General features: G+C 36.3%; 1 protein-coding gene across 1 annotated transcript in view; it reads left to right on the top strand.

The window, feature by feature from the left end:
- Positions 1 to 236: 236 nt before the first annotated feature.
- The window catches only part of eif3eb (eukaryotic translation initiation factor 3, subunit E, b), a 28,714-nt gene continuing 16,954 nt past the window's right edge, over positions 237 to 11,996 (top strand). The window contains exons 1-9 of the mRNA XM_073858427.1: positions 237 to 393; positions 987 to 1,104; positions 1,257 to 1,374; positions 1,496 to 1,538; positions 3,247 to 3,351; positions 3,912 to 4,046; positions 4,381 to 4,496; positions 8,837 to 8,963; positions 9,711 to 9,812. Coding sequence (XP_073714528.1) covers positions 304 to 393; positions 987 to 1,104; positions 1,257 to 1,374; positions 1,496 to 1,538; positions 3,247 to 3,351; positions 3,912 to 4,046; positions 4,381 to 4,496; positions 8,837 to 8,963; positions 9,711 to 9,812 — 954 coding nt within the window. The 5' untranslated portion in view covers positions 237 to 303. The remainder of the gene's footprint in view (positions 394 to 986; positions 1,105 to 1,256; positions 1,375 to 1,495; positions 1,539 to 3,246; positions 3,352 to 3,911; positions 4,047 to 4,380; positions 4,497 to 8,836; positions 8,964 to 9,710; positions 9,813 to 11,996) is intronic.

Below are 11,996 nucleotides of genomic sequence, written 5' to 3'. Positions count from 1 at the left end.
CACCAACCATTAATGAAATATATGTTTTTATACTGAAATATATCAACAAATATTTTAATAGATTTTATGAACTAATGTCACAAATAAAACTAGATTTTTTTACATAAAATTTTATGATAATGTGAAATAATTATAGGCCAAACAATTATCTTTATTTTCATTCTGTTCTTCGATTCCTTCGATTGTTTCTGACAGTTTTAATTTAATTTTTATTTAATTTGTGAAAAGCGTTCGAGGGCGCCTCGCTTTTGTATTGCTCAATGGTTCAATAAAGTTTTTTCAAAAGCTCTTTTCGTTTCCAAGATGGCGGAGTACGATCTGACCACCAAAATTGCGCATTTTTTAGACCGGCATTTGGTCTTTCCGCTGCTGGAATTTCTTTCTGTCAAAGAGGTAATGCATAAAAATATCGTTATGTAATAAATACTTTATTGTTTGGCTGTGTTTCATTTATTTGTGTTCGCTAAGAGAAAATTCCTATGTGTTTTTAGCTGTCCAGCTGGTCTGGACAATTCATTTATTTTCATTTATATATTTTTTATTCATTAATATTTATTTATACAGTCAGAAATAACATATCTGTTATCGTTATTTTACTAACTACTTTGTTTATTGCCGTGTTATCAAAATTGCACCGCTTCTTCCGCGTACATCTTTAGTAACGTACCATGGTTGTTGGATGATGGCTACATGATATTTAAAGAGTACCATTGTACTGTCATAGCATCATGTAAATAGTATGAGTCTATGAGACGTTCATATAGTCATCATTTAGTATCATAGAAAATGTCAAATTACCATCTGATAACATCTTACTCTTCGCGCGCCCAAATAACTGAATCATTTGCCTTGTTCAGGTGAAAAATGTTTTTGTGTATTTCTTTACTGTATGCATTTCATTTTCTTTTGATCACACGGTATACTTTGTATACTGGTATGTTTACATGGCATGTTAAGTTTGATGTTTCTTGGTTGCTGTCTCTCAGATCTACAATGAGAAAGAACTTCTTCAAGGGAAGCTGGATCTTCTCAGCGACACAAACATGGTGGACTTTGCTATGGACGTATACAAAAACCTCTATGCTGATAAAGACATTCCACATTGTAAGTGTTTCCCGCACAGTTGCACACAAAAAGCACTGCTTTTCTCCAGGCGATTGTTAAAATCATATTGAGATCCAATGAAGGATTTGTCATTAGTTTCAAGTCTGAATGAAAAAGTATCGTAGCATGTATGTAATTATTTTTCTTTGTAGCCCTAAGAGAGAAAAGAACGACAGTAGTGGCCCAGTTGAAGCAGCTCCAGTCTGAGACTGAGCCCATTGTGAAGATGTTTGAAGATCCAGAGACTCAGAGACAGATGCAGTCCACCAGGTCTGCAGTGACTATATTAATATCTGTTATAATGTGCAACAACCTTTGTGTAGGTTTCTTAACAAACAGAGAATCATCAAATCTGTCTGTGTGTAATATTTCTGTTATGCATTTTTCTTAGGGATGGAAGGATGCTGTTCGAATATTTGGCAGAAAAACATGCTGTAAGTTCTTAAAACCAAGCATTTAGCATGCAGTAATTTAACATTTCCGTGTTTTCACCCCCAAAATGAAAATGTACTGATTATTTACTCACCCCCATGTCATCCAGGATGTTTCTCTTTCCTTCTTCAGCCAAACGCACTTAGTTATATGAAACAGTATCCTGGTTCCTTCTTGCTTTTTAACTCATTCCCCGCCAGCCTTTTTAAAAAGTTGCCCACCAGCATTTTTTGTGATTTTCACAAAAGTTTTGCCTTCCAGGACAATTTTCTTCGATAAATATATAAAAAACATACAAATATATCAAATGAAAGAACATACCCTCTACTTTCAAACAAACAAACAAAATTGGGGGTAAAAAACGTTTCGTCCTATCTTCATTTCTTCTCTTTTTATAACCTCTTAAATATGGGTAGGATTCTTCAAAAGTACCAAGTTTTGCTATATAATTGCTGAAATAATTGCATTTTTGTAAAGGACTTTTGTTAGAGATCAGATTCAGAACTAAGATCAAAACATACAGAGTTTAAACTGTTGTTGAATTCGTTTTTGCTTTAGTTTTTCATGCTGCGTTCACACCAGCCACAATAGAGGCGTCAAGCGCGATTGATTTCAGTGTTCAAGTCAATGTAATAAAGCGTTGATGCTCGTCTGAAGGTCTCGCGCCGCAAATGAGGCGTTTAGAGCGGTAGCACAATTCCGCCTTTATTCGCGTGTCTAGTTCGAATTGAGTGTTGCCGCAGGAAACGCGCGAGTTGAAAAATCAGAACTTTGGCGGAAAAACGTGCCGCATTAACCAATCAGGAGCTTTCTCTAGTAGTGACATTATTACAGGAAGCGAGCGGAATCGCAGAAGCCCATCCCATGACGCGAATTTCCGTGTGAATGTCTCGATGACTAGAATTTCACGTGCGGTTTTCGCGCGTGAATGAAGCGAGTACACTGAAAATGTTCAAGCATCCAATTATGCGTGGTAGATGCGAATTTGACACCTCAAATGCGTCTGGTGTGAACCCACTCTTTTAAATTGGGTATTTTGTCACCATCTAGCGGATAATAGATGAATTACAGATTGCCGTACTCATCAGGAAAGTGTCATTGGCAGGGAAAGAGTAAATGGCATTTCCAGGGATCAACGTTTCCAAAAACAGCATTCATCACAAAAGGGATTCACATGACTCCAGTGGGTCTTCTATAGCAAAACGATAGGTATAGCAAAAGTTATGTATTATGCATTATGTAATGCAAACAGGCAATAATAGCTCCAGAATCAAATATGGTGTCACATAAAATTACATTGGTTCTTGCCAGTCTCATGAATGTGTATATGACGACTAGTCATGAGAAACGTGAGAACCAATTTTTCACATGCCGCCATATTTGAATCTGGAGTTGTTATTGTCTTTTTTAAATTACATACACATTGTTTATCACTAAAAAACTAAAAATATAAAGTTTTTTTTCTCACAAACGTATCGCTTCGAAGACATTTATTAATGCACTGGAGTCATATGGATTACTTTTATGATGAATGGATGTGTTTTTTGGAGCTTTTAAACGTTCCCGGTCAGGTTAGAGCCAGACATAAACATCTTGGATGACATAGGGGTGAGGAAAATTTCAGTACATTTTATTTTGGGAATTGAGTTATCTAATAACTTTTGTCAGTGGTTGTTATTTTCTATTAAATCTGTTATTCTTATGTTTCAGTTTCGTCAGGAATATTTGGATACGCTTTACCGTTATGCCAAATTCCAATACGAGTGTGGAAACTACTCGGGTGCAGCTGAGTATCTGTACTTCTTCCGTGTGCTAGTAAGTGTTTCTGTTTGTGACACTCAAAATCTGTTATTGACAGTGTTGCCATGTGGTTTGTGAAGTGTGAAATAGCATTGTAGTTACAGCCTGGGGCAATGTTGTAGGAAGAATTATGGGACTGAACGGCAGAAACAAATTATTTTGACCTGTTGTGTACTTGGTGCTTTAGCAGGTGTTTGTTATAATAATTTACCTGAATAAACAACCAGTAACAGTCTAACATTGTGCAATGAGCTTTGTTTGCAAAATGATTATTACATTTTTATTTGGTAAATGCTTTTATCCAAAGTGACTATAAAAAATACGTTTTTATCAGCATCTGTGTTCCCCGGGTTCAAACCCATGATCTTTTGTGCTGCTAACACTATGCTCTACCACTGAGCTATATACAGTAGCAAAAATTTACCAACAAAACATCCTTGCACAGTTATATTGTCCTCAGTCATATTTTTATTTCGGAATATTACATGTTTATTAAACATAAATTGTGGATATAATTAAAATTTTTATGGGTCTCCTGCTACACTAAAGTTTGATTGGTGGTTATCATGTCTCAGGTTCCCTCAACAGACAGAAACGCTTTAAGCTCTCTCTGGGGAAAACTGGCGTCTGAGATCCTCATGCAGAACTGGGAGGCGGCAATGGAGGACCTGACCCGTTTACGAGAGACCATCGACAACAACTCGGTGAGTCTCTCTGGCCCCCTTTAATCTGCTCTGCATGATATCAGCTGCAGAAATCCAATATCCTGCCCACTGGTTAATTTGCTTTATTACCCATGATCCTTTGAGCTCGGATATAATGGTCCTTTTGCAGACATCAGGCAATAGATTAACTTATACACACAGAATTGACTAGGATGATGTTTACATTACATCTGCTTTGTGAAGTAGACACACACACACATTTGTAAGGTGGGTAAAAATGGAAAGCCCCAATTTATAGTTGATACAGTTTTGCTCAGCAGTAATATGATGTCAGCAATGTGACACTAAGTGAATGTTTTTTATCTTTCAGTCGGTGAGTTCACCTCTTCAGTCTCTGCAGCAGAGGACGTGGCTCATTCACTGGTCTCTGTTTGTCTTCTTTAACCATCCCAAAGGCAGAGACAACATCATTGAACTGTTCCTGTATCAGCCACAGTGAGTACAACCTTACAAATTAGGGCTGGGTAAAAATATCGATTCATCAATGCATTGCAATTATTTGTTTCTCAATTCAATATCGATTCATCAAATTCTATGAATCGATTCAGCCCCCCCCCCCCCCCCCCGGCCAGTGGCGGCGCTGTGGGCAACACTCTAGTGAGAGCGTTCAGCCTTGTACAAGACGCGCTATATCAAAACAGAAAGATCAAAGATGGCAAACAGCAGCACTTCTTTCAAGCCTGCACCATCAACGTGATCAAACATTAGCAGAGGTGGAAAGAAACAAATTACATTTACTCACGTTACTGTAAATGAGTAGTTTTTTGTGTACTTTTACTTTTTTGAGTAGTTTTTAAAATCTGTACTACTTAAGTATGTTTTGTTTGAAGTATTGTACTTCGCTACATTTTAAATCATATCCGTTACAGAGTTTTTTTTTTTTAAAGCAAGGTGATAAAGACGCGCAACGGATGATTGATGGGCGGGGGAACGCGCAAAAAGAACCATGGAGACGGACGAGACAGGCGCGCGCTAATGCAGACCTGCCTCAGTTCAAATCTTATGAAAGAAACCCCTGGTCATATTTAAGCGACCACTTTCCACTGACGCGAAGCGAGTGTTTCATTCCTATGAAAGGTAGGATTCATGCTCTCGAGTACGAAATTGCAGACCGGGGTTTAATGCTCATTTGCACGACGCGTTTTTAATACAATGCGCATTATCCATCGCAGTCTAGCAGCTTCGCGTCAAGTCAAACACAACTTCAGAACGTCCTCGAAAATGCGCAGCTCATTAGACATTGCAGAGAGAGAGAGAGAGAGAGAGAGAGAATAAAGGTCTGACATCAGGTACCCAGGTCAGGGAAGCTAGAAGCTTATAAACGTGTCAAAAGTATGACATGGCACTCATCTCATTATATGCTAATTTAAACTAGATATATAGTTTAATAAAATAATGTATGTTACCAGCAATACATCAATTACAACCTTACTATAGTGATTGTATTTACAAGCTGCTGACCACCTTCAAAAGTGCATAACTCACATGTAAACATCATTAAATAATTCCATAAATGTTTCTTAGTTTAAAAAAGCTTTTTATTTTATTAACTTTTTGTTATTACACTTTAATTGTAAAGATGTTCCTACAAATAAAAATAACTAGTTTGAGATTTATATTCCCTTGTCGTTTTTGAACCATACTAAAATCCTCCACCTCTCCCCGCTGTAAAAAAAGTAACTTTTTAATGATTTAGTTTTTACTTTTACTTGAGTAGATTTTTAGAGCAGTAACTTTACTTTTACTTTTTCCACCTCTGAACATTAGTAATACTACACACATTATTTAAAAATATACTCGGGTACTTAATTGCTTGTGTATTTATTTATTATTGAATCGATATCGAAGGAAGTAAATCAATATTGAATTGAATCGAATCGAATTGAATCGAAGCCTCAAGAATCGAAATCGAATCGAATTGTGAAATTGCTAACAATACCCAGCCCTATAACAAATGTCTTACTACTTGACACCCTGTCGTGTATTGGCTGTGGTTTGACATTACATTCATCATGGTTTTGCTGAGGTCTTGATGATTTTAATGCGCTTTTTATTTGGACCTTGAGGTTTCTGAAAGCTGTGCTATTGGACGTGCAGTGTGCACATTTTATTGGTTATAATAGCATGTCTGATTTACATTTGCATGTGTGCATTAAGCAGATGTCAAAGCGACTTGCAGTGCATTCAAGGTACATTTTATCATCAGTATGTTGTCACCCCTGACCTTTACATTGCTCTTTCCATCAAACTGGCCAGTTTGGTTCATTTAAGAACGTTGTGGTGTGAAAACAGTAAGGTTTGTTGTGGTTGCGACTGAAGTGGCTAGCTAAGGATATTCACCGTTAACAAGGGATTTGCTTCTGAAGGCTTTCAATTTTTAAGGGCAGCGGTGCATATTTGTGTGACCATCTTTCAAGCTCTTTTCAGCCTGAGCACTTTGATGTCACTCATACACACTATATTCAGGTTTTTGTAATATATTTAATAATTTTGTTGACAACTCACATCCAGTTAGTGTGTTAAGTCTGAAAGTTGAAACCTTGCATTTTGCATTGTACGCTTATGTAGTACAGGAGTATGTGTAGTATGTAAGACACTAGAAGTATAGCATATTTGTAGCAATCCGCATGCTTTGACCGTCAGCACACGTGTATAAATCAAATGAACTATGCATTGCACGGCTTTGCTTTTGACTGCCATAGGCTTAAAAGAACAGACAATACACAGGGCTTTATGGATAGGACTTGTCATTACTTTGTGCCTAATTTATACCTTTCTGTACAGAAATGTATCGACAACCTTGACAGTTTTTTATGTACAATTTGTGTTTTCCGTAAAATGCCTACATCAGTATTACTACACCAGGCACCCTGCTCTTTAACATTCAATGTCAGCTATAGGGAGAAATATACTGGTCATCCACTACTAACAACTACAATTATTTAATAATATAAAGTATGATTAACTGTAATTAAATGGTTTGTGAAAAGCAGTTTTATGTAGATTATTTTAGGATGAACCTGTATAGGGAACCACAGCAACTGTCATTAAAAAGAGATGCTGTTCGCAGTGTAGTGTTGCCAAGTCCTCTGCTTATTTTGGTGTGTATATTTGGTCTGTTGTTTAAACTGTTTCCACCAGTTTTTTTTGCGGGTTAAAGATGAAATTAATGATTAAAGATGAGATGCTTTTTGGCTAGTTTTGAATGTCCATTCGGTTAATTTTGATATGCGAATCTGGCAACCCTGGCTGTGCGCCTGGGCAGACGCCCGGTTCAGATTCTATAGAATTTACATGTAAACATGATAATAATAATAACTATCATCATGTAAACCCTCTATCAGCAATATGTCCAACGATTGTTGATACACAATACTATCATCTATTGGCACAACCCTATACATTTTAATGTATACATTTTAAATAATACTTTTTTTGTTTTGTTTACTTCCCATAATACTATAATGCTGTGTTTTGTGAGATATGAAGTACTTTTGTACCCGTTTACCACTCAATTCCTCAACTACACCATTAGCTTGCCTGTAAAATATCAAATTTTTATGAAAAATTCACACATAAATTATCTAAATTTGATTTAAATTGGTTTTAGATATTGCTCTAGATGTTATGTGTTTAATTCGACCATTTGGTGTTTAGAAAAAAAACTTTTTTGTGGTTACAGTTTAGGAAATAAATAATTTTGACCAGCAGATGCCCATAGAGACCCATTCATTTTACTGAATGTGGCCAACTGCTCAACATCAGTACTTTAGTGAAACATTTTGCGAATTTATGTTTATATAAACATTAGAAAGGTCATTAAAAATAAATAATACTTCAAATAGTAGATTTTTTTGTAGTTTTTGATGCATTTTGAAATGTCTGTTTTTACAAAATGCCACAGAAATTTGACTAAATGTAAGGGTGTGTGTGTGTGTGTGTGTGTGTGTGTGTGTGTGTGTGTGTGTGTGTGTGCGTGCGCGCACGTGTGTGTGTGTGTGTGTGTTTGTGACTTTGTTTTTTTGTGTGTGTGTCTGTGTCTTTATGTGTGTGTAAGCTTTACTGTGTCTTTGTGTGTGCGTGCGTGTTTGTGCGTGTGTGTGTGTGTGTGTGTGTTTATGTGTGTGCGCACACCTGTGTGAGTATTTTACATCGTTGTTTTGCATATGTGGCTGTTTTTTTTGCCAAATTCTGTAAAAAATGCTCTGTGGCAGTCATACCTGTGTGTGTGTGTGTGTGTGTGTGTGTGTGTGTGTGTGTGTGTGTGTGTGTGTGTGTGAGATTGAGCATGTCTTTTCTCTATTGCATTTGTGCTCTAGTACCAGACCTACCTTTCTGTGTCAAAATTTTCAGATTTATTCTGGATGCATTGATTTTATTTGATGAATAACACGAAAAAAAAAGGTTTTTTTGCATTTCCCATTCATTTCAATTGGGGTCATTTTTACCCCAAATGGCCTTGTTTGGTGAATTTTTTACACCTCTTTAGAACGACCGAATCAAGCCCAGTTTTTTATATGAATTTTGACAGATAATCTGGAAAAGTCACAAAATCTTATTTCACTGAGATGAAGGGAACCATGTTTTTTAACTAAATAAAAGTGGCTTGGGGGTATGATTGACCCCAAGGGACTTAATAGGGTTAAGGATGGAACCTTTTGACCTTTGCACTGCTAACCAGTTGAGCTAAAGGAAATGCCAAACACTGATGTTTTTACCCAGTTTCAGTAATTGTTTTTTTTTGTGGTACTGATGAGGGTTTATATTTTTTTTAGGTACCTAAACGCAATTCAGACCATGTGCCCCCACATTCTACGCTACCTAACTACAGCCGTCATTACCAACAAAGATGTGAGGAAACGACGGCAGGTTCTCAAAGACCTTGTAAAGGTCATCCAACAGGTAATCAAATGCAGACATCTCTGGTTTGAATGTACTCTTATTTGTGACCCTGGACCACAAAACCAGTCATGAGTAGCATGGGTATATTTGTAGGCAATAGCCAACAATTTATTGGTCAAAATTATGGATTTTTTTTATGTTGAAAATGATTGGGATATTAAGTAAAGGTCATGTTCCATTAAGATATTCTGTAAACTTCCTACTGTAAATATATTTAAAAAAAAATTATTTATCATTAGTAATAGGTGTTGCTAAGAACTTCATTTGGACAACTTGAAAGGCGATTTATTTCCATATTTAAATTTTTTGCACCCTCAAATAGTTGTATCTCGGCCAGACATTGCCCCTTCCTAGCAAACCATACGTCAATGGAAAGCTTATTTATTCAGCATTCAGATGATGTATACATCTATAAATCGTTATGAGTGGTTTTGTGGTCCAGGGTCACAAATGCTCAAAACAGTCTGTGTTCTTATGAAAGGCACATCTGAGCTGAGAGTTTATTTAATTTTCATGATTCACATGAATGAGTTTTGCATATTCTCCTTTGAGGCACTGCCTTCCATTTCTTTCATATTTCTCACATGTGCTTCCTTTGAAGTATTGTTTTAGTGTCTATGAATGAATGGCACTTTTTAAAAGTAGTCTGAAGAAAAGTGCTGCCTGGGGCGACACGGCAAGTTTCGCACTCGCTGTCAAATTAGTGCTGGATTAACGTTTCGTTCCGCTTTTTTACTCTCTCAACAGGAGTCGTATACGTACAAGGATCCCATCACAGAGTTTGTGGAGTGCCTCTACGTTAACTTTGATTTCGACAGCGCTCAGAAAAAGCTGAGGGAATGCGAGTCGGTAAGGTTCACCACCCGCTGCGTGCATTCGAATATAACATGCCCGCCAGGGCTGTCATCCCCGTAATACCCTCAATACACTGCTTCTCTGTGTTTAAATCGCTGTTTTAGTTTGAGACGTGCATTGAGAGTCTTGTGCTTGGAGCCACTGGTCCATTCATCCACCGAAATCCCTGCCTACTGTAATTTACTCCGTTTTTCCGCTGGGATTTTCAAAGCATTTTTGCTGTCAGTTTTTAGACACATAGCTGTGAGCCTGACTTTATTTGCTGTTAGACATTGGCCTAGTTGGGCCAGAGGGAGCATTTAGCGTTCAGACCTGTGAACAAAATAATCTCATCTTCTGCCCTATTACCATTTTTTTATTGCAGAAGTATTTGTGTCCTTAAAAGCATTTGTGTGCACGGAAAATAAAAGAATGTTTATTTTATAAGACTACCATTAGTAGTAGTAACACATTTGATGTATTGGTGATTATATAATTCCTGGTACATTTGGTGTCCAGTCATAATTTTTTCTGCTTTTTTCAAGTGGCTTTATTTTTTATTATTTGAATAGTTTTATACTCATTGCTATGGATCACAAGATGCTATAGGCCATAACCATATAGTATTTGTTCTGTAAAAAATATAAATTTTATATCTAAAAAAATTATGATTTCTTGTTGTCCAAATTCTGTTACCGTCACTCTGTATTAATAATATAGCAAATATTTATAAAATATCTAATATATATATATATATATATATATATATATATATATATATATATATATATATATATATATATATATATATATATATATATATATATATATATATACAGTCGTGGCCAAAAATATTAGCACCCTTGGTAAATATGATCAAATAAGGCTGTGAAAATTCATCTGCATTGTTAATCCTTTTGATTTTTTTATTAAAAAATTCACAAAAATGTATTCTTTTATTGGGTAATAAGAATTTAAAATGGGGGGAAATATGATTATGAAATAAATGTTTTTCTCTAATACACATTGTCCAAAATTATTAGCACCCTTTTATTCAATACTTTTTAAAACCTCCATTTGCCAGTTTAACAGGTCTAAATTTTCTCCTGCCTGATGAGGTAAGAAATCACCTAACAAGAGATCAGAGACCATTCCTACATCCAGAATCACTCCAGACCCTTTAGATTCCCAGCTCCATGTTGGTGCTTCTTCTCTTCAGTTCACTCCTCTCATTTTCTGTGGGGTTCAGGTCAGAAGAGTGGAATGGCTATAGCAGAAGCTTGGTTTTGAGCTCAGTGACCCATTTTTGTGTTGTTTTTGAGGTTTGTGTTTTGGTTATTGTACAGTTAGAGGATCCAAACATGGCCCATTATAAGAATTCTAACAGAGTCAGTCACTTACAGATTTTTTATCTGTTGGTATTTGATAGAATCCATGATGCCATGTATTTTAACAGATGTCCAGAACCTCCAGCAGAAATATAGGCCCACAACATCAAAAACACAGCAGTTTATTTCATTGTACACATGGGGTACTTTTTTTCTCTGTGTTTACCAAACCCATCTTGAGTGTTTGCTGCTAAAAGCTCATTTTTAGTTTCATCTGACCATAGAAGCCATTCCCATTTAAAGTTCCAGTCATGACTGATAACTGAATATGCTTTAGTTTGTTTTTGAATGAGCTAGGATAATTTTTCTTGTAACCCTCCCAAACAACATGTGTTGATGTAGGTTCTGTTTGACAATTTTTTTAAAGGTTTTCTGAACCAGAGGCTCAACAATTTTCTGCAATTCTTCAGCTGTGACCCTAGAAGAGTCTTTAGCTACTCAAACTCTCCTTCTCACCGCACATTAGGACAATATAGGCATAGGTCCTCTTTCAGGCAGTTTTGTAACATTTTCTGATGGTTGGAAATTCTTAATTATTGCCCTGATGATGGAAATGGTCATTTTCACTGCTCTAGCTCTTTTCTTTAAGCCACTTCACCAATTTGTGAAGATCAATTATCTTTTGCTGCACATCAGAAATATATTCTTTGGTTTTTCTCATTGTGATGGATGATTAAGGGAATTTAGGCTTTGTTTCCCCTCCTCTTTATATTTCTGTGAAACAGAAGCCAGAGCTGAATGATTTTGTGTTTACAATCATGCTGGAGTTCTGAAAATTGTGAAAATGAGTGGGAATATACTTCAGAGATAT

Source organism: Misgurnus anguillicaudatus, chromosome 20 (genome assembly GCF_027580225.2).
Source record: "Misgurnus anguillicaudatus chromosome 20, ASM2758022v2, whole genome shotgun sequence".
In the NCBI taxonomy this organism is placed as follows: Eukaryota; Metazoa; Chordata; class Actinopteri; order Cypriniformes; family Cobitidae; genus Misgurnus; species Misgurnus anguillicaudatus.
The sequence above is the reverse complement of the archived record's forward strand: the minus strand, read 5'-3'. Positions and strand labels throughout refer to the sequence as shown.